This window comes from Monocercomonoides exilis (assembly GCF_001643675.1).
Source record: "Monocercomonoides exilis strain PA203 chromosome Unknown scaffold5-2102611, whole genome shotgun sequence".
Taxonomy (NCBI): domain Eukaryota; phylum Preaxostyla; order Oxymonadida; family Polymastigidae; genus Monocercomonoides; species Monocercomonoides exilis.
In genome coordinates, this window is record NW_027150550.1 from 107,616 (window position 1) to 135,061 (window position 27,446).

General features: G+C 40.3%; 4 protein-coding genes across 4 annotated transcripts; 3 read left to right on the top strand and 1 right to left on the bottom strand.

The window, feature by feature from the left end:
* Window positions 1-3,680: 3,680 nt before the first annotated feature.
* Window positions 3,681-12,254, top strand: MONOS_7061 (uncharacterized protein; the record flags this gene model as incomplete). Its single annotated transcript, XM_067877357.1, has 4 exons — window positions 3,681-3,772; window positions 3,832-3,862; window positions 3,922-4,052; window positions 4,137-12,254. 4 exons carry the CDS (start codon window positions 3,681-3,683, stop codon window positions 12,040-12,042), a joined length of 8,160 nt encoding a protein of 2,719 aa, XP_067734099.1. The 3' UTR covers window positions 12,043-12,254.
* Window positions 12,255-12,497: 243 nt separating this feature from the next.
* On the top strand, window positions 12,498-13,916 carry MONOS_7060 (uncharacterized protein). Its single transcript, XM_067877356.1, has 2 exons — window positions 12,498-13,319; window positions 13,389-13,916. The coding sequence occupies exons 1-2, from the start codon at window positions 12,560-12,562 to the stop codon at window positions 13,448-13,450; spliced, it is 822 nt and encodes a 273-aa protein (XP_067734100.1). The 5' UTR covers window positions 12,498-12,559; the 3' UTR covers window positions 13,451-13,916.
* A 163-nt stretch (window positions 13,917-14,079) lies between these two features.
* Window positions 14,080-17,045, top strand: MONOS_7059 (uncharacterized protein; the record flags this gene model as incomplete). The annotated part of the gene is made up of 1 exon (XM_067877354.1): window positions 14,080-17,045. One exon carries the CDS (start codon window positions 14,080-14,082, stop codon window positions 16,288-16,290), a length of 2,211 nt encoding a protein of 736 aa, XP_067734101.1. The 3' UTR covers window positions 16,291-17,045.
* On the bottom strand, window positions 17,046-26,225 carry MONOS_7058 (uncharacterized protein; the record flags this gene model as incomplete). The annotated part of the gene is made up of 2 exons (XM_067877353.1): window positions 17,046-25,449; window positions 25,539-26,225. The coding sequence occupies 2 exons, from the start codon at window positions 26,223-26,225 to the stop codon at window positions 17,533-17,535; spliced, it is 8,604 nt and encodes a 2,867-aa protein (XP_067734102.1). The 3' UTR covers window positions 17,046-17,532.
* Window positions 26,226-27,446: the final 1,221 nt, after the last annotated feature.

The window sequence follows — 27,446 nt, forward strand, 5'->3', positions numbered from 1 at the left end:
TGCTCAAAATTTAACATTTGCAGATGCTTATCGAAAAATTTTCATGTTCCAAACTATATTCACAAAAATTACACCAAAAATAATTCTAATTCGAAAAAAAATAATTCAATTTCGAAAATTAATAATTCGAATTCGGAATTAATATTTCAATTTCGAAAAAAAATAATTCGATTTCGGAATTAATAATTCAAAATCGAAAAAAAATAATTCGAATTCGGAATTAATATTTCAATTTCGAAAATTAATAATTCGAATTCGGAATTAATATTTCAATTTCGAAAATTAATAATTCGAATTCGGAATTAATATTTCAATTTCGAAAAAAAATAATTCGAATTCGGAATTAATATTTCAATTTCGAAAAAAAATAATTCGATTTCGGAATTAATATTTCAATTTCGAAAATTAATAATTCGAATTCGGAATTAATAATTCGAATTCGAAAAAAAATAATTCGATTTCGAAATTAATAATTCAAAATCGAAAAAAAATAATTCGAATTCGGAATTAATATTTCAATTTCGAAAAAAAATAATTCGATTTCGGAATTAATATTTCAATTTCGAAAATTAATAATTCGAATTCGGAATTAATAATTCGAATTCGAAAAAAAATAATTCGATTTCGAAATTAATAATTCAAAATCGAAAAAAAATAATTCGAATTCGGAATTAATATTTCAATTTCGAAAAAAATAATTCGATTTCGGAATTAATATTTCAATTTCGAAAATTAATAATTCGAATTCGGAATTAATAATTCGAATTCGAAAAAATAATTCGATTTCGAAATTAATAATTCAAAATCGAAAAAATAATTCGAATTCGGAATTAATATTTCAATTTCGAAAAAATAATTCGATTTCGGAATTAATATTTCAATTTCGAAAATTAATAATTCGAATTCGGAATTAATAATTCGAATTCGAAAAAAATAATTCGATTTCGAAATTAATAATTCAAAATCGAAAAAATAATTCGAATTCGGAATTAATAATTCAATTTCGTAATTTATTAATTCGATTTCGAAAAAGAATAATTCAATTTCGAAAATGAATGTTTTTTGATTTGTGGAATGAATAACTTGTGTTTGGGGTTTTAAATTCTTTCAATTTTTATCTCATCAGTATATTTTGTTTATCAATATTTGAAAAATGATGCATTTTCATAAAAAATTTTCTTTCATTTTGAATGAAGATTTATTGATTGAAGTTAATTTGAAAACGAAATAAATTCATTTTCATGTTAAAAACCGATATTATCCAAAATTTTGCCAATGAAACAATCACATTATTGTGAAGAAATAATTCAATAATCGTGATAATTTTTTTTTAATTTTTATTTGGTTATTCAATAGAATGAATATTTATTAAATTATTATTAATTGAGAGAATCTTTTCGAAAATGAAAAAAAAAATTAAAAAAATTGATTTATTGATTGTTGCAATAAAAAACAGTTTTCTATTAGTAATTAAATTTGATTGGTTAAAAAATAACTTGAACTTTTCTGAAATCCATTCTCGAGAAAAATTAAAAATTTCCGTTTTTAATGAATTTTGAAATTGAAATATTTATTTTCGAAATTGAATTATTCTTTTTCGAAATCGAATTATTTTTTTCGAAATTGAAATATTAATTCCGAATTCGAATTATTTTTTTCGAAATTGAATTATTCTTTTTCGAAATCGAATTATTTTTTTCGAAATTGAAATATTAATTCCGAATTCGAATTATTTTTTTCGATTTTGAATTATTAATTTCGAAATCGAATTATTTTTTTCGAAATTGAAATATTAATTCCGAATTCGAATTATTTTTTTCGATTTTGAATTATTAATTTCGAAATCGAATTATTTTTTTCGAAATTGAAATATTAATTCCGAATTCGAATTATTTTTTTCGATTTTGAATTATTAATTCCGAATTCGAATTATTTTTTTCGATTTTGAATTATTAATTTCGAAATTGAAATATTTATTTTCGAAATTGAATTATTCTTTTCGAAATCGAATTATTTTTTTCGAAATTGAAATATTAATTCCGAATTCGAATTATTTTTTCGATTTTGAATTATTAATTTCGAAATCGAATTATTTTTTCGAAATTGAAATATTAATTCCGAATTCGAATTATTTTTTTCGAAATTGAAATATTAATTCCGAATTCGGAATTAATAATTCAAAATCGAAAAAAAATAATTCGAATTCGGAATTAATATTTCAATTTCGAAAAAAATAATTCGATTTCGAAATTAATAATTCAAAATCGAAAAAAATAATTCGAATTCGAATTAATATTTCAATTTCGAAAAAAATAATTCGATTTCGAAATTAATAATTCAAAATCGAAAAAAAATAATTCGAATTCGGAATTAATATTTCAATTTCGAAAAAAAATAATTCGATTTCGAAAAAGAATAATTCAATTTCGAAAATAAATATTTCAATTTCAAAATTCATTAAAAACGGAAATTTTTAATTTTTCTCGAGAATGGATTTCAGAAAAGTTCAAGTTATTTTTTAACCAATCAAATTTAATTACTAATAGAAAACTGTTTTTTTATTGCAACAATCAATAAATCAATTTTTTTAATTTTTTTTTTTTCATTTTCGAAAAGATTCTCTCAATTAATAATAATTTAATAAATATTCATTCTATTGAATAACCAAATAAAAATTAAAAAAAAAATTATCACGATTATTGAATTATTTCTTCACAATAATGTGATTGTTTCATTGGCAAAATTTTGGATAATATCGGTTTTTAACATGAAAATGAATTTATTTCGTTTTCAAATTAACTTCAATCAATAAATCTTCATTCAAAATGAAAGAAAATTTTTTTATGAAAATGCATCATTTTTCAAATATTGATAAACAAAATATACTGATGAGATAAAAATTGAAAGAATTTAAAACCCCAAACACAAGTTATTCATTCCACAAATCAAAAAAACATTCATTTTCGAAATTGAATTATTCTTTTTCGAAATCGAATTAATAAATTACGAAATTGAATTATTAATTCCGAATTCGAATTATTTTTTTTCGATTTTGAATTATTAATTTCGAAATCGAATTATTTTTTTTCGAATTCGAATTATTAATTCCGAATTCGAATTATTAATTTTCGAAATTGAAATATTAATTCCGAAATCGAATTATTTTTTTTCGAAATTGAAATATTAATTCCGAATTCGAATTATTTTTTTTCGATTTTGAATTATTAATTCCGAATTCGAATTATTAATTTTCGAAATTGAAATATTAATTCCGAATTCGAATTATTAATTTTCGAAATTGAAATATTAATTCCGAATTCGAATTATTTTTTTTCGATTTTGAATTATTAATTCCGAAATCGAATTATTAATTTTCGAAATTGAAATATTAATTCCGAATTCGAATTATTAATTTTCGAAATTGAATTATTTTTGGTGTATCAAGTTTAAAAAGAATTTTGCTGATAATACAAAAATTCTTGATGAAAACAGCATTTTCTCTTTTGCATTCATTTAATGAATCACATTCAAAAAGCCGACAACTAATTATAATAAACTTCACAATTTAAAATAAATATTTCAAAAATAATTTTATAATATTAATTGTTGATCAAACAATTGCAATTTTTGTCTTAAAAGACCTATAACAACGTTATAGAGGAAGCGCGCTTGCACAAGATATGCTTCCGCTGCGACGGATACATGCAAAACATTTGAGTAGCGGATTTGGAGACAATCTCGTTTCCGCGCACTTTTCAAGTTCAACGCGAATGTATCGCCATATAATTGATGATTATTGAATTTCACTGAATTATTGCTTTTTAAAAATAGGCTTTTTGCATTTATGAAGTCTGGATATCCAGTTTGTTTTTTTGTTTATTTGAAAAAGAAATTTTATTGTTTTGTCATTTTTTGGCTCAGCAATGGAAAGCCTTCACACGTAATACTTTCACTTTGATGTGCATTATCAATGGGTTCCAACTTTGCTTTTTGGGGTTCAAGCGAGTGGATATTTTTTCGATGGGATTTCCCGAAGTCATGAAGACATTGGGGTTTGCCCGCAGCAATATCTGAAAGAAATGATGATAAATATGTGTTAACTTTATTTTCTGTGGAATTTTTTCCATCTTTTTTAGAAGATATCTCGATCCTTCGATCCGATTTTTGTCATCAACTGCGCTAATTACCTTTTTCATAATATCTTCGATTTTGTGCATCATCCCTATTTTGCTAATGTTTGCATTATGTCTCACCTCAACAGCACAAAAAAGGATGAACCAGTTTTTGCGGAACACAGCATCATTTCTTCTGCTTTTAACAAGTCGAGTGCTGAGAATCCCCAACATCATATTCCTTCTTTCTCCGCTGATGTGCTTCATCAATTCTTCGATTGCTGACTCGTCCAGCATATCCATAAGCATCAAGTCGAACTTGTCATTCTGCGAAGGCGGCTCGGGGCTTGATCTTGGAATAACTGGTGCTGTGTTTGTGTTTGTGCTGAATGCGTTTTGGGTGCTTGTCTTCTACTTCCATTTCCAGCCCACTTTGTCTGAAAAAAGCGACTTCACTTTGCGGCGGACGGGGCTTCTGGCGTTTGTAGAGAGTGCCATTTCGGCTGTTGTGATGGCAGCCACACTGCTGCAGGTTCTGAGCCCTGTCTTCACATCGCTCGGGATCGGCCTGGCGTTCCTGCTGCTTGCGCTGCTTGTGGCACTGAATCAGCCCTTTTTCTCCATCCGGCCGAACACAATCTACTGCGCCATGCTGTCTGCCGCGTCGGGTGCTGGCTGGGCAAGTTTTGCGATCGGCTTCATTCAGAATCTGCTGGTGCAGCTGGGCGCAGTCTCTCTCCCTGAAACTAAAGCTCCTGAAATTGTAAGAAAAGAGCAGCTGAAATATGAGCCATCTTCAGTCAAATCAAATTTTCATTTTCCATCTACTTATTCTGATGCTTCTGTCACATTCTCTTCTTCCTCCTCTTCTTTCTCTTTGTCATCAAATCCTTCTTCGTCTTCTTCATCTTCTGTGTATTATTCGCTTTCTGCTCTTTCTTGGATCATTTGTGCCATTCTGCCTGTTCTCTTTGCCTTTTTGGGTGCTTTTCTATCAAAAGCAAATTCACACAGAAAATGGCTTCTGAAGCCTGTTTATGAACAAACAAAAGGAAAAACAACCAAAAAGGATAAAGAGGAGAAACAAAAGACGATAGAAAACGAAAATAAAGATTCTTTCTCAAAAATGACTAATTCCACTTCAACATCCTTTTTATTATCAGCCTCGTCATCGTCTTCTTCTTCTCCCTCGCCTTCTTCTTCTTCTTCTTCTTCTTCCTCGTCAACCTCATCCCCTTCCTCCATTTTATATTCAAACACTCAACCACCCAATCCACAAACCACGTCACAAGAGCCTCCACATCCCTCTCAGCCCACACCTCATTCGCTTCTGCAGCAGCGTTTCTATCAGCAGCGCCAGCGTCTGCACAGCCTCTTCCACCCAACAAGCCACCGCTCCAGCCGCATCATCGGCTTTACTCTTGTTGTGGACGGGGTGAAGTCTGAATTCCGCCTCGACAGATTCCACCCGGATGTGCTCAGAACACACACTGCGCTCAAAGCAAATGAGGGAAAAACAGGCGGAAAGGCAAAGAGGCACAAAAATGGAGCAAGCAGAGGGGCTGAAGTGGTGAAAATCAACACACTTCTTCCAAATCAGAACTTGTTTGGAACGCTGCCTTCGACTCCTCCTCAAACGCATTCATCTCCTTTTGCATCAACATCACCACCATCATCTTCCTCTTCCTCTTCTGCAAATCTACTTCAACGCTCCGTTTCTCCTTCATTTCAGTCTGTTTCATCTCCAACCGCAACACCCAAACACCATCACTCACGTCCCCATGTGCCTCCCCTCCAAATATCCCCCTCTTCTTCCAATTCTTCTTCTTCTTCCTCTGCCTCATCTCAACTGCCTGTCCAGCATCTCTCCTTGGTCGACCAGGAGAAGCTGGTCAAGCGGCTGGTGAAGAACTGGGAGAGTCCCGATGACATCGAGCCGTCGCTGCGCTTTTTGCAGTTTTCTGAGTTCGGTGAAGACCCGGATGTGCTCGGCCTGGTGCTCGCGCTGCTCGAAGAGGCGCTCAAAAAGCCAGTCGCCGTCGACTCTGCCGATGCGCGGGTGACTTTTGCGCTCTTTATGCAGCATCTGCTGGGCGTCACGAAGAAGCACAAGAAGCTCAGCACTGCCAAAAAGGCTGTTGTAGCCAGTGCGATTATGAACAGCAAGGGGAAGAACGTTCCATCACTTGCATCAAATCAGAAGGGATTGATGGCTTCTGCAAGTTCGCTGCTGCTTTCCTCTCAAATTACTCAAACAGCAACAGACAAAGAGAAGCCAAGTGAGAAGATGGCTGGAAAGATTCCAGTAGTACCCAATTATACACAGACAACGCTGCACAACTCAAAAGAACAATCTGCTTCATTCACTTCATCGCCCGCACACACATCGCTGTCTTCTCTTGCCACTCTTCATTCAGGTTCTTCTTTTGCTTCCTCTTCATTCACTTCTGACGGGATCATTCCACATTCAGCCATTTATCCCAACTCCTATTTTGACACAGTGCTTTCCTCTGCCTCAGTCACAACGCGTCTCCATCTTCTGCTCCAGGAAGGCGTGCAGCTGTATCCCAGCCTCCTCAACAAGTGGATCATGGCGATGTTGGAGTTCCATCTGGACGAGTCAGGAGCGCTGAAGGAGCACAGGAAGAGGAAGATCAAAGGTGAAAGAGAGAAAAACAGCGGAGGAAAGGGCAGTGATGGCGGAGATAATCAGCAGGTGTATGAAGGATTGGTCTACACAGCGGCACACGCAGCAGAGCGGTCGTATGGAGTGATGCAAGTGGTGGAAGAGGCACAGCGGGAGTATCTTTCTGCTGTGCTGCATTTGCGGGGGATGTGGGAAGAGTTGTGCCGACGGACGATCAACTGCAGCCGCGTGATGCACAGCTGCGAGGCAGCGCTGGAGGCAGCCAAGCGGAGCGAGAAGTTGTATTTAGAGGCGATGGAGAGGGCGCCGCTGAGTGTGAATGTGATTGGCGGGTACGGCCGGCTGCTGATGGACGTGTGCAACGACGAGGAGTTCGGGGCAGAGCTGCTGCATTTGGGGGAGATTGTGGTGGAGGAGGAGAAGTTTGAGCAGCTCAGAATAGCAGAAGAGGAGAGGATGGCTGAAGACCAGCTGAGGCAGCGTCTGACGGAGATTGCGAAGGAGCGGTTTGACAGCTTCGCGAGTGTGGAGAGAGAGGCAGAGGAAGATGAAGAAAGAGGAAGAGAAGAAGAGAAGGAAGAACATGGTAGAGAAGAGGAGGATGAAGAAGGAGAAGATGACATACTGGATGAAATGAACGATGCATCACTGTTTAGCACGAAGCAGACATTTGATAGTGGGAAAAGTGATGGAGAACAGCAAAAGGAAAATGACATGAAACAAAAAAGCATTGGAATGCAGAACATTCGGAAGGAGAAAACAAGCAATGACAAACCTTCATCAAAGCTACCTTTTTCTCCTTCTTCATCAAAAAATGCAGAAAAAACAGAGCATCCTATTTCTCCTTCACCAAAGGAGGACATCAAAAATGCTTCCCATTTGTTTCCATCTGCGCATGCTGATACTCACTCACTTTCACCTTTTCCTCCTCCTCCTCATCCTCCTTCCTCTTCTTCACCTTCACCCTCACCTTCTCCGCTGATGAAAACAGACACATTTTCAACTTACTCCTCGTCTTCTCAGCAGGACAGTCATCAGTCTCACTTGAGCAAACAGCCAAGCACCTTCAAGCTTGTTTCGTCGCGATATTCCACATCGGAGGCAGCTGTCGAAGGGATGACACACGATGTCGCTGAGATCCTGAAGAAATATCCCTCTTCTCTCTCGAGCAGCTTTCAAAGCAGCAAGGAAAAGAGCAAAACGGACTCTTCCTCCGCACATAAGGAGAAAAGCAAGAATAATTCGCAGTTTGGTTACCTGGTGCCATCTCTGCTGTTGGTGGGGATTGTTGCTGGGCTGATTCTGGTGACTTCTTTTATTCTGAACGAAGTGCTGATGAATGGAGTGAAGACGTTTCTGAAGGACATCAAGTTTTCCATCGCCATTTCCGAGTCAGCGAGCCAAATGGTGCGGTTTGTGCAGGACACGTCGCTGGAGCTGAAGGTGCTCGAAGCAATTCTCAACCATACGACAACAGCAACAACGAAGAATCGAGAGAGAAAAGAAGAGGATTTACACACCGAATGGAAGGAGCATTACAACAAAGGAAGTGAACATTCAACTTTTTCGTCACCATCAACAGTCTCGTTCAAATTTGAACGAGACGAAAAAAGTATTTGTGAAACTTTAGATAAACACTCTTCTCAAACGTCTTCTCAAACATTTGATGCTCAGCATTTGGGGAGATATTCATTTCAATCAGACAAAAACAAACTTCAACGCATTTCATCCACACCACAAATTCAGAGCATTTCATCTCGACTCACAACTGACAATTCATTTCGCAACAATCTTATAACAACACTTCATTCGCATACACCTTTACAATCGTATTTGCCTTTTTCTGAAATAACACAGCCACTTCAAAACAATTCACACATCTATGAAGAAGTACAATATCCTCATGCAAATTCCACACATTCACCATCAAATTCACTTCATTCAATTTCTCTGCTGACTGATTCTCAATCACTCATCACACACACATTATCTATCCTCAATAAGATCATTCAGCTGCACACAAAAGCATTCATGACGAACTTCTCAATGCTATACGACTCATCGCCATACCTCTCCTTTTGGCACAGCAATTATTTTGCTCCCACTCTTCTGCTTCCTGTTCCTTCTGACTTGTCGCAGTTGTCGTCGTATGTTGCTCTAAAGACAGATTCTCTCAATGCGCTTTCGTGGGTGGCTGACTGCATTGCAGAGTTTGGATCACTTGCTGAAGAATTCGAAAAGCTTCTGTTGGATCAAGTTGACGAACCAGGAGGTGGTAATTCTTTTGGATTCAAAATGAACAAATTTGATCCGTCTTCATTCTCAGAATCTCATTATCCATCTTCTCTTTCCTCCAGCCAGTATTCAGATGATCCAATCACTCTTCTCTACTTCCTCCACGACACTTACATGACTTCTATTATGAATGTCCCTATTTCGATTGCTGAATCTCTGAAGCAGCTGTCTGTTCTGTGCGTCTCCAGCTCCATCGTCCAGGCAGACCAGGCGCTGATTGCGTCTTCGGTGTGCTGCACAATCGGTGTGGTTGTCACGCTTGCGTTTATGATTGGACCTGTGCTCAAAGCACGTTCAGATGTCATCAAGCACAGAAAGTGCAGCCTGACAACGCTGTGCGTGCTGGATGAGGACAGCATTGAACGGAAGATTGAAAGGCTTGATCCAACATTTGTGACGAAAGCAAAGAGAAACCAGATGCTGCTGGAGAAGGAAAGAGAAAGAGAGGAACTCAGAAAGAAACAATTGGAAGAAGAAAAGCAGAGAAGACTAAGGCTGAAAGAAGAGAAAGCAAAAGTCAGAGAAGCAAAGCCGATCCATCACACAGTCACGCAATACACCACAAGCTCTGGTTCTGTTTACTCAACTGCTTCTTCTTTATCTACTCCAACGCAATCTGCACCTGCGTTGGCTTCATATCCATTCATAGCAACTCCAACATCCAGCCTTCCGCAGTCCCAAATAATGATGTGCCCAATGGTGAGCCCTTCCATTTCTCCTTCTGCTTCCCTGGCTTATCCAATTAATACATATCAGCTGCAACCATATCGCAGTACGATAGCTGATTATCCAAAGGACTCGAAACAGCAGCAGTTGGCTCAAGATGGAAAAGTGGAAATGACGCAAAATCCAACATCACCACATTATCAATATGTTCCTTTTGCTTCATTACAAAATTATTCGCCTCAGGTGCCAGAAGGATTGTTCGATAAAGGTTTTTCAGAACGGACGGATAAAAAAGTTTTTACAAATGCTTCTGTATTTGACACGCAAACATCAATTGACAGTTCAAAATTTGTTCTCAAAAATCAATCTTCATTCGATCCGCAGCCGACAGTATTTGTGGCATCTGAACTTCCAAAAGAAAGAAAGAATGCTGCTGAAGAGAAAACACATAAATATGATTCCACTAAATCTTCACTTAACAGAAAAGAAATTACAGGCAATAATAATAAAAGGAAAGAGGACGCTTCTTCTATAGAGGGTGATGAAGGAGATGAATCAAGCACAATTACAAGCATCAAGAATGACAGTTCAAAATCTGCATCTCAGCGGCATTCTTCTCGGCATCATCACCATGCACGACGCAAAGTTATCGACAAACAATCTGAGGAAGAGCTGGAAATGCTGACCGAACTGGCAAAAGCAAACGAAGAGGATGCTCAAAAGCGAAAGGAGCAGCGTTCAACTGACGTTGAGGAACAGTTGCGTCATCTCACTCACATTGTGCCTGCAAGCTATCTCTCTCGAATGATTTGGGGAATGTGCTTGATGCTGTCGGTCATTGCTGTGTTCTTTGCACTGGTGATTGTTGAGAGTGTGCTTATCAGCGATGAGATGGGAAAGCTTGCGATGGAAGGACAACGAAGTGTGCTGACTTCACAAATAGCAGGATTTGCAGCAATGCTCGTGAGCAACTCGACGGTAGGGGAGGAGCATGCAGCTGTGTTTGAGTATGAGCGCTCAAATGGAAAAGAGTGGCAGGAAAGATTGAAGGAGATGAGCAAGCACTCATCGAAACATCATTCAACGTCTTCTTCTCTTGAGGAGGCAACACAGGCATCTCTCCAGATTACTTCTCCTGTTCTCTTCAACACATCCTTTCTCTTGTCGCAGCAGAAGGTGGCTTCTGTGCTGAAAGGGCTGAACTCGCTGCTGATATCGCTCAACAGCATTTTGCTTGTGGGCTCGGATTCAGCTCCTCCGTCTGGCGATGATGCGATAGATTCGATGACAGCGTCGAGGTCGCAGGGGGTCAACCACGATGTGGAAACCTTGCTGAACAGCAAAGTGAAGTGCCTCATGCTGAATGAAGCGCTGTGCAAAGAAGGTCGGATTGCAGGCATGACAGACGAGTTCTATGGGCTGAATGCTCTTCTTCTGCTTTTCATTGACAACGTGCAGACACTCACAAACGCGAAGGACGAGGAGCTTGTTCCGACCAATCCGTCTTTTCAGTTCATCACGACAGCCTCAAAATTTGATCTTGGAGATGGGATTAAAATGGCAGAGCTCCTGCGGGAGAAGTACATCAAGGGAGTTGTGAATGTAATTCCTTCGCTTGTCATTGTGCTGTTCATCATATTTCTGATAGTGATGCTGATGGTGTTTGCGCTGTGCTTTTCTCCTCTTCCGCGAATACTCCGTGGCGTTCAAAGCAAAACGATGTATATTGAGCATCTTGCAACCTCTGCGGAGGAGGAGCAGATTGTGTGGAGCGAAGAGCTGGTGACGCAGGTGGGGCGGATGGACGAGGCACACCACGTGCTGGTCGACACGCTGGCAGCAATTGTGGCGCTGGTTGCGCAGCACGCCCCGCTGGCAGAGGTGGCGCAGGCAGGGGACAAGCTGCTGGCAGTGGCGATGATCCACTTTGCAGACGAGGAGCAGATGATGGAGGCCACGCACTATCCGGCGCAGGTGCAGAGCAGACACTGCCAGGCACACGTGGAGCTGCTGGGCTCGGCGCTGGCGTTTGTGGCAGGCATCGAGGCAGGCGAGGCGCCGCTGTCGGATGTTGTGGCGTTCTGCTCGATGTGGATCATGAGCCACATCCGCACAGCCGACCAGCAGCTGGCCATCTATCTGCTGCGCACCTTCGATGCCAAGCGCCTGGCGCAGCCTGTGCCCTTCGACCGCCTCGTGCTGCCGCCTTCCTGGAAGGCCCACATGCGCAGCGGGGCTCTTTCGCAGAAAGACAGAGAGCAGCTGCGGTGCACAGTGAAGAGGATCAAGGAGAAGGAAGAGAGGGGAGAGTCGATTTGCTAGACGGTTGCATTCATTTTTTCTCTTTTCCGTTCACTTTCAATTTCATTTTTCGATTTATTTGTGTTGTAATATTGCTTTAATGTTTGCGTTTTTCGTGAAGCTTTTTGTTAGATTTTTGGTTGTGTGTGTTTTCTGTTGTGGTTTTGAAGCATTCTCCATTATTATTGTGTTTTCCACTGCTTCACTTCTTCCTGCTCAATATTTTTTTCCCCCTATATTTTTGCATGTTTATTTAAAATGGGTAATTTTAAGTTGATGAATTGAAGCTGTCAGACGAAGCTTTCAAAACTTCTGTTTCAAGTTGAAAAAATGAAAATCTCTTTTTTTCCAATCTCTTTCCGATTGAGCGACTTCAACGAATTTTTGCAAGTGCTTATCTGCTCGCATGCTTGAAGATAGACAAAAGTGCCTGATGGATAGGGTATTTGGAGTGGATGTTTTTTTTCTTGGCCCATAGGTTATTTTGTGCTGAGTGAATTTTTTTGAAAAAGCCCACTCTTAGCGCAGCAAGTCGCAGATGGCAGACGAGGGCATGTGCGAAATATGCAAAAAGCAGGAGTGGAAGTACAAGTGCCCGGAGTGCGGGGTGCGGACATGCTGTGTGGAGTGTGTGAAGAAACACAAAGAACAGAGCGGGTGCACGGGGAAGAGGCAGCCGCAGCAGTTTGTGCGTCTGTCAGAGATGAACGTGCAAACGATGGTTTCGGACCTGCACTTCCTGGAGTCGATGGCGCTGGAGGTGGAGAGGGCGAAGCGAAAAGAAAAGGAAGCGAAAAGGCCTTCGTTTGTGCCTCCCGAGAACCTGGTAAGGAAGATGCAGCAGGCGCGCAAGGAAATAAAAATTGGGGAACGTGGTGAAGAGGAGGTGCCGGCAATGCCACGGTTCGGGACAAAGCCGATTTTGTATGAAGCAATGATGAGCGAGCTGGAGGCTGTTGAAGCGTCGATGAGCGACAGCAGTGCAAAAAGGGAAGAGCCACAGCAATCATCGAAAGGTGCGCTGTTCCAGGCATTTATTGCGCAAGAAAAACGGGATGGGAAAGACAAGAGCAAAGATGATGGAATGGAAGAAGTTCGACCGCAGAAGCAGCGACGCCTTGCAGAAAACAGCTCCGAGAAAGCTTCTGGGGAGCAAAATGGGGAGAAAGCGGTGCCTGTGCTTCAGCCAGCAGAGAGTGCCCCAGTGCTGCAGGGGATGGCTGGATATTATTCTCCTTTTTGCTATGCTCCCCAAGTTCCATTTCAGCCATTTTCTTTTGGAGCTTATTTGCCCCAAGGTTTCAGAATTCTATGATTTTCTTTTTTCATTTTTCGTGTTCACTTTTTCCATTCTTTTTTTGGAGCAGATTATTATGATTCATTTGCAGCCACGATGCACACACCTGCAATGCCACAGCCACCACAATGAGCATATTGCCTGGGAAAGTGTTTCTGGAGCTATTGATGGACATCTGCAAAGCAACGCCTGCTTCAGCCGAATGCCAGAAGTTTGGGAGAAGGAATGGTTGGAAAAACGAGTTTTTGAGAGGGAAAGGATAAAGGGGAGATTGCCAGCCATGAAGAAGAACAAAATGGAATGCGACTGGCTCACCTCACAGCAAGAATTCGTGGTTACCTTTGAGATTGCGTTATTGTGCAGTTTATTTATTTGTTTATTAATTGTTTTTTCCCTTCCCAATCCGTTTATCACTTTTTTGCCTGCCTCTTTTGAGAAATTGGCTGTTGAGTTTGTTTTTGGAAGCACTTCACAAAGAGCACTTCTGCTTGGCTGCTTCTCAGCACTTCACAATCAGAGAGGCACGAATGGTTGAAGGTCTGGGACGGATGATGGATGCCTGGAAGAGGCAGGAGAGAATAATTATGAGCGGATCAGGACCATTTTTATATTTTTAATATAATTGTTTTGCGCTTTTCTTGCTTCACGGAGGAGTGAGGAGGCCAAACAGCACAGAATCTTAGGGCAATTTAAATTCCAGAAAAATTGGGAAAGTTGTATATTTGATTCAATTGGGATTATCAAACAAGAAGAATTTGTTTATGAATTGCATTTTGTCAATGGAGATTGCTTTAGTCGGTCTCGACAAAACAGCAGACAAATGCACGCAAATTATAGAGGAAAGGCAAGTGGGCAGCGAAGACGAAGGAGCTTGGGAGGAATCAGAAGGATGGGACGAAGAGTTTGACAAACTGTTTTCGGAGGCATATGACGGAACGAGTCGCGAGATAGAAGACGGCGAAGCCGTGCAGTCACCTAGCACAGCATATGGAGTACATGGGTCAATTGATGAGGATGACTTGTTTTTGCCGATGACTGAAAAACTTACATCAAAAGAAAAAGTGAATGTGGGGCATGCTGAGAGCAAGAAAGGGCAGCAGAAGGCGAACAGAAAAGAATCAGGTGCCAATGATGGGGAGAAAGGAAAAGGTTTTTTGGGAAGCGTTTTCGGACTTGGAGAAGCTGCCAAAGAAGATGAACCGAAATTGCATGCGGAACACATCAGCGCAGAAAGTGTTGCTCGTGCATCTGCAAGCGCTGATGAAAAACTCCATCGAATGAGCAACGTGCAGCCCCCGAGAAAACGATTTCGGTTGGGCTTTTTGGGTGGAGGAATGAAGGAAGAAAAGGCAGAGCACATTGTCAAAGTGACTCAAGGGCTATCAGCTGAACAGACTGACAGATCTCTGCTGGCGAACACAAATGCATTGCATGATTCACCGAATCAGATGAAAATGTCGCATAGCGAAATCACTTCTCCATCTTCATCAGGCCTAAGGGAATCCTCTTCAGTGGTATCGTCGCTAATGCAAGAACCTTTATTATCTTCGAAGCAAAATACAGAAATGAAGGCAGAGACTGCTTTGTCTTCAGGCGAAACATCTTTGGAAGCTGATATCAGCAGGATCGATTTGCCTTCTTCCGACTTTCCATATTCTTCGCTTCTTTCAGAGCAGATTGTGCTCAAGAGAGAAGGTGCATCAAGTCCGATTACAGTCTCTTTGGCAGACATTGCGATGATTGGGGGATGCGGGGAGAGCGAGATGGAGGATTTTGCTGAAGGAAAAGGAGATAGCTCAGAAGAAAGCGACAAAGCATACGACACTTTGAAGCGGGGGTCAGGGATTTACGAGTGGCACATTGATGATGATGCTGAGGATAGAAAAGAAAGCAAACAGAAGATTAAAACAGGAATTAAAGAAGAAGAAGAAGACGAAAGAGGAGGAGGAAAAAGAAAAGAGCCAAGAATTTACGAGGCTGAAAGGAGAGAGGAAGAGAGATGGGAAACAGGAATAGGCAAGAAAATTAGCATTGGGAGAGACGAGATATTTGAGATTGGAGATGCATCTGAAGAAGAGGACCAAGATCTGTTTGAAGCGCAAAAGATGAAAAGAAGAGGAAGCACAGTAAACAAAAAAGAGGAAAAAGAGCACATATTTCAGAGAAGATATATTGAAGGTTCTGAACAAGAAGATGATGATAATATTTTGAAGAAAAAGGATGGAGGAGAAGAAATAACGAAGGATGTTTTGAGTCAGGAAAAAGCAAGGGGAAAGGGAAAAGAGAATTTGCGTATAAAGGAAAAAAAGAGCTTGATATTTGATGACGATGATGATGATGAAGGTGATGAAGATGGCAAAGAAAAGAGACTAGCATTGGAAAAAGGATTTGAGAAAAGAGGACTTAGCGAGAAATCTGCTCGTATCATCTGTGTGGAGAAAAGAAAATCAGAGAGAAAAGGAGGAGGAAACGCAGATGAAGAATTAAATGATGAACCCAAAGGGGAAGAGAAGGAGCAGAGTGAATCTAGGCTTTGCAGAGACAGTTCAGATGCAAGCTCGATGGTGAGTTCGTTGAAGACAACCACAAAGCATGAACAAAGGCATCACAGGCGACATCATGATTGCTCTCATGGGTATTGTGACAATAGCTTCCTGAGAAGAGATAAAAACTCTTCACTGAGCAAATTGATTGAAGAATGGGATGCGCAACACACAATGAATAATGACCATTCTCATCACAGGCATCATCGACATGGACACAGGAGTCACCATATATCGCGTTCAGAGTCACTGAGGAGTGAGAGCGGAAAGGGGCAAGAAGCATATGATTATGGAGGGGCAGGCTTTTGCGAAGAGGAAGCGGGAAAGAGTTTGGGAATTGCGGTGAGCAGCGTGAAGGATGCAGAGCTGAGCAAGGCGGGACTTGGCAAGCAGGTGAAGTGGCTGTTGAAGGAAGCCAAAATCAAATGAAACAGAAGACGAATGAAGAAGAACAGATAAGTTTTGTGGTATTTTTGCTGCTTTGCTTCAGAAATGCGAGCAATTGTAATCATAAAAAAAGAAAAGGGTCTATTTCTATTTCGTGCACGCTCCAAGATGAAATAAAATAAATCGATCCAATTGTGGCATGAGATTTTTGGGATGAGTGAATGAAGGAGAAAATGACTGTGGAAGAGACTCATTAACAAAAAAAAGTGAAATGGAAAAGAGCATCAATAAATAACTGTTTTTGCTTTCCTGAGGGTTTTGAACATGAAAGAGCAACTAAAGGATTCGAACGAAAGGCAATGATTTTCAACGATACTCAAAATCTGAAATGGCAATAATGCAATTGAAATTGTTGGTTCGTCTTTTGTTTGACAATGGCTTGACAGATTGAAGTTGAACTTGACTTTCTGGCTTGGATACATTATTTTTCACTTAAAAACAATTGTTTACAATAAAATTGAAGATCGAAAGGTTTTTACGAAGGAAGAGAAGATAGTTATGGGCAATTATTTTAGGAACTAAATACTCTCGCGCTGTTGAAAAGAGAGACTGCAAAAGTTGCACAAAGTTTTTTCAACTCCCACATTCATTTTCAAACTTTTTTTGCTCAGTTTTTCAATATTTGCATGTGCTCTTCGTTTGATGCTTTGAGTGATTGTTGTTTGTTTCTTCTTTTGAGCCAAAATCATGCAAACAAGCAACCAGGAAAGACAAAACAGCAAAAACAACTCTTGGAAGCACTTTTCTCAAAAGCATGTTTTTGATTGGTCAGAAAACCATTCATTATTCTCATTTAAAAATAAATAAATAAATAAATAAATAAATAAGAAAAAATGAAGAAAACGAAATGAATTGAATCACATAATCGAATTCTCACGCTCAACCAAGAGCAAAACCTGACAATAAACTCAAAGGCAAAAAAATGGAGCAAGCATTATTCAGAAAGTGCTTGAAATGAATTTCCACAAACTGAAATAATATGTCTCCCATTCGGTTCAAACAGCATTTGCACAGCTTTTCCAAAGCTCGGATTGAACTCCGCTCGATCTTTCCGAAAGAGCAATGGATTGCATGCTCAATACTTCCACAAGCATCGAAATATTACCGTTTTCAGAGGAGCCGTTTTCTGATCAGAAAAGATCTTCCAACCTCGTTTGGATCTCTTTCATTGGCAAACGCCGTTTGTGCTTTTTGAAGAAGATGCAGTTGAAGCCATTCGCACACTCACAATGATATGAGCGAGCTGCTTGAATCAGGGATCTGCGAGTTGCACTCAGATGGCATCTGGCAATCAACTGCATCAGCAATGGTCATGACCATTGCTCCTTCTGGAAAGTGCTGGATGAACTCCTTCTTCAAATCAGTGAGTGCCGGCCGATCGTTTGGCTGCTGGCACAATGTGCATCTCACTGCGTTGCTCAAAGACGAGTTTTCAACAGCCTCTGGCTTTGGCTTTTCTCCGTTCACAATCTTCTGCCCTGCCACCTCTGCTGGATACTCCCCAAACGGGATCTGCAGTGTCAAGCACTCCCACAGCATCATCCCAATCGAAAAGGCAACTGATTCCTTTGTTGCCTCCATTTTCTTGTTCATCAGCAGTTCTGGTGCCTTCCACCTCAAGCACTCTTTTTTGAAGTCATCCTCATCCTCAAATGCTGATGAGGGAAGTGATTCATCATCGTCATCGTCAGTTGCAGACGTTGCAACTATTGACGAAGAGATGGATGAAGAATCTGAGTCATCATCGGACAATAAATCTGAGTGCATCACAATGCAGATTACCATATGCTCAGAGAATAAAACAATGTGCGGACTGAGATTGGAAAGAGAAGAAAGAGGATTTTCCATTTCATCAAATGAATGCAGTGCGAGATTGGCCACCCAGAACATAATTTGGGAAGCTGTTTGTTCTCTTTCTTTCAGTGAGCCAATTGCCATCTCCTTCTTGGCATTCCTTCCGTGCAACAGCATGAACAGCGAATCCCTCAAGTCCACAATCAATTTTTCATGAGGCGATGAACAGGCCATCGCATCCACCAGATTCGACATCGACGAGGTGGTTGGACACATGCTCTCTGGTCGGATAAAAGTGGAATCTGAATCTGTCGTTGAAGTGGATGAGATTGATGGAGATGGTGTTCGCTTTCTTGACTCTTCCTCTTCTTTCTCATCAACCTTCTCCAGCATCCATTCTGGGATCTTGTCTGAATCTTTCCCCAGAATATATTCTGTTGATCCACTCTCACTCAATAAATGCTCTGATGACTCAGAGTGTCCCAAGCTTTTCTCATACACCCTCTTTTTGATCCTCTCTTCATTCTTCTTCTCTGCTTCCTTCTCTGCTCTCCTCCATTGCTCCTCTGGAGACATCTCCATTGTTACCATCTCAAATGCCTTCGGATCCTTTTTGATATTATCATTCACAATCTCTTCCAATTCTTCTGTTCTTCTCTCCGACTTTCTCCATCGAACTGCCAGAATGATAGATACAACAAGAACAATCAAGAACAACACAGCAAATATCACAATCACAATCAACGCCCATGATGATTTTTCTTCTTTTCCACTTTCAACTATCCTTTCATCTCCTTTTGGTGGAGTAATGCTCGCATTCTTCAAAACGAATGACTGTGTTAAAGATGGGGATTCTGTATTTCCAAACAGAATGCACACGCTCACCTCTGCATTTGCGTCTGCTGTTCTCACAATTCCAGATTCAATTGCAACATTGACTTCCTCTTCGCTCGCAAAGCCAGAGTCGGGTATTTCATGAGTCTCGACTTGCTCAACATCTCCGATGGAGGAAGTCACCCGAAACGACAGGTTGCACGGCAGAAGAAGTGCTCCTCTGAACACAACGTTCAAAAGCTCTTCGTTCTGTTCTGATGTGGCAGATCGAAGAATTGGGATAAACAGTGGTGATGCTCGCTCCTCAGCAATCCCCTTCAAGATGCATCCATCATTCAGTATCCACAATGACGAATTATCCTTCACACCATCTCCTCCCTTCAGACTCATGATATTCAGCTCAGAAGAATCAGAGCATATTATGTTTCTTCTTGCTGATGGAAAGCCTCGAATCGTCAAGCTATTGAATGCAAAGAAGCCTGAGTCTATCTTCACCTCTCCTCCCTTCACAGACAGCCCACCCAATGATGAGTTTGAAACTGACACATCTTTCATGCTCACAACGCTCTCTTCAACATCCACAACAGAGCCATTCCATCTGCATATTTCATCTCTCTCAAATCCCTCTTTTTCTTTCATTTGTTCATTTTCCTCAAGAGCACCCACAAATGTGCATGAGTCCAATATTAAACTCGTGCACCTGCAAAAAGAGGCTTCAATCCCCCGAGTGCTTCTTGACTCACATTCTGCAAACGAACAGTTTTGCAACACAATCTTCCCTTCTCCATCTTCACATTCCACTCCGCACGCTCCTTCACTTGTTCTGCTGATGTTGCTGAACTTCGATAACATCACATCCATTCTTTTCTCATCACCTCTCAGCTGCTTCCTCCTCTTCTCATCTCGTAACATTCCATTATTCTCATTTCCTCTTTCTCTCAACATATTGACAGCAGGCCCATTCTCAATCCTCACATCCATCACATCAAGTTCCTTCACATTCATCTCTCCATTCCTCATGCAAATCAACCCATTCCTGCTCTCACCTTTCTTCACCACAACTTCTGATAACTTCACCTCACACTCGACACATTCAACAAGCGAAGCACATGCAAACTGTGAAACAATTAATCCGGCTATTGTGACTGACGATCTTTCTCCATGCATCAGCGTTGGCATTCTGCACACATTGCATCCTTCAGCTGGCTTCACGCAACATTCACTCATTGAAAGTGTCCCCTCCTCCACACAAAATATCTGCTCGTGTTCTGTTGGAAAGACTTCTGGAATCTCAAAGCTGATTCTCTCCACACTCACATTCCCCTTGCACTCAACTACGCAACCCTTCTCTTTCCTCTCCAATCTGCTCATCTCGACTGTTGCCCTGCTTCCCTTTGCCAGCAGTGTGAGATTCTCCAGCTTGATCTCTGTTTCCACTTCACTTGCTTCATCCACCACAACTCGCGTTCCATACTCGTGCACAATGTGCGTCAGCCCATATCCCAGCGTTTCACAGCACTTGTCTTCTTTCCCACACTGTCTGTTGTTCTCCCCGCCTTTTGCTCCTCCAGAGCTCACAAAGATCGTTGATGACTGATATTTCGTGATGAATGGAATCAAATCTGTATCTTCCCTGTGATCTGTTGTGTCTGATCCTGATATCATGTGTGCCTGCCCAGAAATGCCTCTCAAATCCATCACAAATTGTGTTTCGTTGATCTGTGAAGAGATGTTGTGGCAAGCAACAAAAATGTGCCTCCCAATATATGCTGTGTTCCCTTCAAACTTATCTCCCTCAAACACAAAGTCCAACACCTCGTCAATCTCTGCCCCAACAAACACACCTCCTCCTCTCCCACTGATCCCAGAGCATCCACACTGCACCACGCTGCATTCACTCACACGGAGCCAGCCCCCAGCGCTCATCTGCCAACACATCCCTCCTCCTTTTGTGCTTCTTCCGCATTTGCACCCCTCCACTTTCGTTCCATTCACCTCTGCCCCAACACTCACCTCTCCCTCGCTCTTCACCACAACCGCATCACTCCCTTCTCCATCCACCCACCCAATGCTCGAGTTCGCAATCCCAATCCCTGCCTCTTGATCGTCAATATTCCCTTTTCTTTCATCTGCTTCCATCCCAACTCTCACACATATCAATGCTCCACTTTTCACTTTGCATCCTTCCACTTTCAGTTCTTCCACAACGCATCTGCACCCGCTCTCAACAACAAACATTCCATTGCACACACTTTCACTTTCCATCTCAATTCCCTTTCCCTTCAACTCTCCTTTGATCATGTGGACAAAAACAATCTCTCCAACAAATTCATTCTCTTCAATGCTCAATGCGCATCTTGTGAGTGACAGAACTCCTTCATTGTTTGCCATTATTGCTGTCTTCAAGCATTCTTCATCCTTCACAACTTCAAATCGGATCCCTTCAAATCCCGCATTCTTGCTGTTCGCCAGTCCCACACCTTCCATCCTCTGCTTCACTTCAACAACAATTGTTGCCTTCGCATCCCCCTCAATCATTGTTCCTCCATGTGCCTCGATCTTTATTCCAGACACATCAAGTCTATCGTCAATTTTCGTCTTCTCCATAATCTCGATCATTCTCTCTTCTTCACAATCCTCAACATGCATCAGTCCTTGCCACAAGCTCATGCATGGATCTTCAATGCTCCCACAACTCATCACATCATATCCGTCTTCTGCCACATGCACAATTCTGCCCTTGAACAGAATAACAAACCGTAACAAATCAGTATCTGTGAACACACTATCATTTCCCACAAATCCATTTCTATCATTGCTCCAGTTCCCAACATCAAACAAGAACGAATTAACACTCACACAACTGTTCAGCTTCGATGCAAATATGAACATGTTTCTTCCAACAGCTGCTTTATTCACTTCCATCTCGCATCCCTCACCAAATATGAACGGAGTCTCTGCCTCGTTTCCCCTGCAGTCCATCCACAAAAACCCTCCTTTCCCTCCCTCTCCATCGCATCTGCATGTTTTCATCTTTGTGTTGTTCATTCTCATCTCTTTGCCATTCTCAATCACCACTCTCATCACTCCTCCTTCTCCTGAAACGGTTCTTCTGCATTCTGAAAATGTGCATCCATCAACCACAACACTGCACTGAAATGCAAATCCTGTCTCTGTCATATCCATCATTGACATCTCACATTCACTTATCCTCACAACTCCACCCTCTGCAGCTATTATTGCATATTCCCTCACCCCAGTCCCATCCCCCACAAATGTGCATTTCTCAATCTCCACAACAGCCTCTTCTTCGCCTCCTGCTGTTGATCTTGACAGAATTACAACATCTATATCATGCACAAACTCGACTGGCAGCCCTATCTCCATCCCTCTCAACAGCATGCTTGCTGTATTTCCAAGAACAGAGCTGCCTTTTTCTCCTTCAATCACCGATTTCACTGTCAGTCTCGCACTTTCCGCTCCTTCATTCTTCACAATCTCAAACATGCTCACATCGAACTTGTCTTCGATCTCAACAGCTCCACTCACATTCAGTGTCTTCTTCCCTCTCCATTGCTTTGCATTCTTGTATCCTCTCAAAAGTGTCTTGCACGGATACTCTTCGCTCCCACATCCAATAACATCAACACCAGTCCTGCACACATCCACTACACCTCCCACATATTCCTTCAGAAACAGATCCAATGAAGCAGCTCTTTCTTTGAAATATCCTCTGTCAATCCCTTCCATCTCCACGCTCTCCCCTTCTCTCCCTCTGATATCCACAAATTTCTCCTTCACAACTCCCACAACCAGATCGTCACACTCCACAAAAACATCCTTCCCTTCTGCTGCACTGTTCCCTCCAAACTCAATATCATTCAGCACAAAGTCGTTCTTCGATCCTGCACATCCAATAAGGAATATCCCTCCTCCTCTTCCTTGTGCAGAACATCCATTCACTTTCCATCCATCCAATTTAAACTCTGATGCAACACCAAGCTCCACCTTTATCCCACCTCCGCTGCTCTCTTCTTCACTCACAGAACATCCACTCATCGTGCAATTCCTCCCTTCCATCTTTATCCCATTTCCTCCTCCAAAAGCAAAGCATCCCCCATCCCCTGTTCTTCGTTTTATCCCAGCAACACTCACATTCTCCATCTCCACGTTCCAGCTTCCGCTCCATTTCCCAAATCCACTTTCGCATCCTTCCTTTCCCTCAAACTCGCAATTGTGAATATGGCTCTTTCCACTCGATGATACCACCACAATCCCATCAACACCTGTTGATCCAACACCCTTGCACATAACGCCATCCATCTCCAACTCTCCTTCACCTTTCACTGACAGCATCCCATTTTCACCAAAGATCACATGCTTTCCCTCCACAATCTCGCAATTCCTCATCACCAGTTTCCCTCCAGTCACTCGAACATACTCATAATCCACAGCAGTCACCCCTTCCATCATCTTCATTTTGTTATTCTCCATTGAAAGCGTTTTGTCCATCACCTCAACAAACGCCTCTCTTCCACAGAGCGACTCCTTCAGAACCAGCGTCATCTTTATAATTTGTGTGTCAGCTGAAAGCATGAGAAGTGCATCCTGTTGCTTTTCAGTATCTGTCCCAACAACGATTTCACCCCACTCGTTCACTGTGTCAAACACAAAATGACCACCTTCGATAACTGCCTCGCCATCGAGCTTATATCCTTCTCTCATCCGAATTCTGTGCTCTTCTGCTGATCCGACTGCATCAATCGCTCCTTTGATTGTCCGGCATGCAAACATTTCACATCCACATCTGCTGAAATCATGCACACCATCTTCGCTTCCCACAATTGTTGGCACGCTTACTTCTCTCAAATACACCACAAGAGCTATCACTAGCTTTTCATTTGCGGTGCTCCTCTCAAACCCACTCAGCTCATCATACACATCCATATTCGGCTGAAATTCAATTGTTGTTGTGTTTATCACCTTCTGCAAATCATCTGCACTCACAAACATGTTCTTCCCAGCTCTCGCCTCACAATTCGAAAATCCAACATTTTTCACCACAAAATCTCTCATCCCCTCGCAGACATATAAATACACTCCTCCTCCATATCCTCCTCCTCCATTCCCTCTTGTTTCTGATCCTCCTGCACTGCATGACTCAAACATCGTCTTCTCATCAGAACCAGTCATGTTCCCAATCCCCACTCTGCTTCCCATCTTCATCTCCAACCACAATGCCCCACCGCTCCCACTCAGACACTTGCAACCTTCAAATGAAATACCATTCAACTCCATCACCTTTCCATTTTCCACAACTCCACAAAACGCACTTCCATCTCCTTCGCTTCGTTCAATCTCCAAAAATGTGCTCGCTTCAATCCTTGCAGTTCCAGCTGCACCAATTCTCACCAGCTCCAGTTTGCTCTTCATCCATTTCATTGAAACATTGTTGCATATCAACTCTCCATCGCCAATCTCAATGGCACTCTTCTCAAACACTTCCGCTTGCTCATCCTCTTCTGCACTTCTTTCACTCCTCAACACTGCATCTCGAAGCTCTGCCACTCCTGCCCTTCCTTCAATCTTGAGCAGATGCGATCCTTTCCACAATCCAGAATTGTGAACCAGGCATATCTTTTCAACGATCAGCTTTCCACTTGTGATCTTCATCCCAGCACCTCCCTCAGCTCTTGGCTCCATGCTTGTCGAACTTGCCCCACTGCCTTCAAACTTCATCCACATTGCATTCACCGCCAGCTCAGTATCCCCATATACGCCTTTGCCAAACACAAACTCTTGCATTTCTCTCCTCACATCAGACATCCACAGTGAATGGTTCAATGTTTTGCAAGGTCTGTCAGCTGTGCCACATATCCACTCATCTGTTCCATTTCCACCGTTTGCATGCACTTTTCCAACAAACAATGGAATCCAGTCATCACTTGCTGACCCTCCTTCAATCACTACTCTTCGACCTGTCAAATTCGATGATAGAGATCGACATCCAACAAAGCAATTGAAGTTTATCACGCTCGCATATTTGGATGAAGCATAGAAATCGTGTCCTTCTTTTGCTGTGTTGTTATCAAAAAGACAATATTCAATTGAGAATTCGTTCGCATAGTTGTCAGAGTAAATATTGAATGTTATACCACCTCCATTCACCTGAGATGCAGTATTATTTTTGAAAAGGCAATTCGTGATTGTTGCTGGATTTGATCCAAGCTCTTCAAGAGCACCTCCATTTAAATTTCCCGTCGTTGTTCCGTTCACAAAGCAACATGAATCAAAAAGTGAAGACTGACCATTTCTGAAGTGAGCACAATTTCCTCCTTTGGAATCCAAGCATGAAGAAAAGTTCAATCCAACATATGTTCCTTTTGCAGCATTTAGAAATGTCGCACCTCCTGTTGTTTGATTTGACCAACAAAAAGAAAATGAGCAATTTACCATATTCTGCTTCCCTTGATTCAGAAGAATTGCTCCATCTGCCACTGAACTCCAACATCTCTTAAAAAGAGAAAATAAAATCACAAAAGACGAAAATGATTATCGAAGAACATTAACAAAGTCAAATTAAAAAAAAAAAATGGGCATACCACAAAATCACAACGAACAATTGTTGCCGATCCACTTGAAATATGATTAATTGCACCACCATTGCTTCCAGTCAAATCTGTGAAAATGCAATCAACAAATTCAATATCATCATTTCTGTTTGTGCATCTTGTTGCAATGACTGTTTTTGTGCTTTTCTCAAATGTGCTGTTGAAAGCCCCAAACATTCCACTCTGTGTAATCAGTCCTTCAAATATGCTTCCATAATATGCATTGTCCACAGAAGAAAACTGGCTGTTTGTCACAAAGCATTTTCCTCCAATCATATTTCTTTTCAAGCTTTGTGGACAAACATTTTGTTCAACATTTGAATGCGAAACATTCTCGAATGCACATCCACTCACAAACACTCTCTGTGCATCAGAGCTTCCAACAAATGGTTGGGTTCCATCAACGCAGAATGAGGAGAAATGGCAGAAATTCAATTCCAAAGATGAAAAGTCTTCAAACCAGTTTTTTGTTCTCCCGTCATGCTGAATGCAAGGCACAAAAGACTTTGATTTCTCAGGAGCAAGCGAAACATTTGAAAAAACTGTTCTTCCTCCAAAACTCTCCACAATCCACTTCGTTTGGCTTTTTTCAATGAAAATTTGGCAATCTTCGATTCTTGCACTTGAGAGTGAATCAACAAGAAATAAACTGTTTCTGTTTGACTGGCAAAGATTCATCGCTCTTAATCCTATCGATGAGTTCTTTTTTTCAAAGCATCCATGAATGAAAGTTTTCTCTTTTATCAATTTCTCGTTTTCACAATAATCTTTAATGTTCTGTGTTTTCTTCATCAAATCTGATTGAGAAAAGTTTTCGAAGTTCTGCAGGAAAGACGTCAATTTGTGTTTTGAAAATTGTTGTTCTTTCATTTGTTCATCTTTCGGTTGAACGATGGTATCAATATTTTCTGCATTTTCATCTGTGTATGAGCCAAATAAATGATGAAAAAAGCAGATTAGCACAATTATCAGCATGCAGGAGAAAAATGAATAAATGAAAATAAATAATTATGGGAATGAAAGATAAAAATTAGTTCTTCATAAAAATGCTTTTAATAAGAAGCATTAAAATGTTATATCTCAATAATAATTGAAAATGCACTTGTATATTTAAAGAAAAAATTAATGACAAAAATTTCCTTTTTTATCACAATGAATAAAAAATTGAAAAAAAGTGGAAAATTTTTTTCACAAAATTCTGTTTATTCTGACAAACGTGAGGGTGATCTCTTGAAATGAACTATTTTCTATTATTTTTAATAATTAAAATATATCAAAATATTTATACTTCAAAAAAACATTTTTGTCACATTTAAATATGGATTTCATGGAAAAAAATTTAACAAACTTCTTGATTTTTGAAAATTCAACTTTTAAAAGGATTTCTTTGTTTGTTGAATTTTTTTCATTTTCAGTCTATTATTTTATTTATTTATTTATTTATTTATTTAAAATGAAGCTTTGTTAATAGAGAAAATTGACAATCGTTCTCAAAATTTCAGCTTGGATAATAAATAGTTTTTAATTTCAAAAAGAAAACAGTTATTTATTTTGTTCATTCTCAAAGAAATTATTACATTATCATTTGTTGTATTTGAACGGACCTTATGATAAAAATTTTATTAAATTTTTCATTTTGTTTAATTATCAGGTGAAGATGAAAAATGTATACTTTCATCAAAATTTCATTCAAACTAACCAAAATTTTCCAACAGAGAAACAAATGTTCAACAATGTCATTCTTTTCTTATTGATTAAATTTTGTAAGTTGGAATATAAATTTTATGAAAATATCTAAAATTTTTTGAAAAGTTCCTTTTGTTTAATTTTCAAAAAAAAAAATATCATATTTCGATCAAATTTCTGTTTTCAGTCACCAGATTTCATGAGAATTATTAT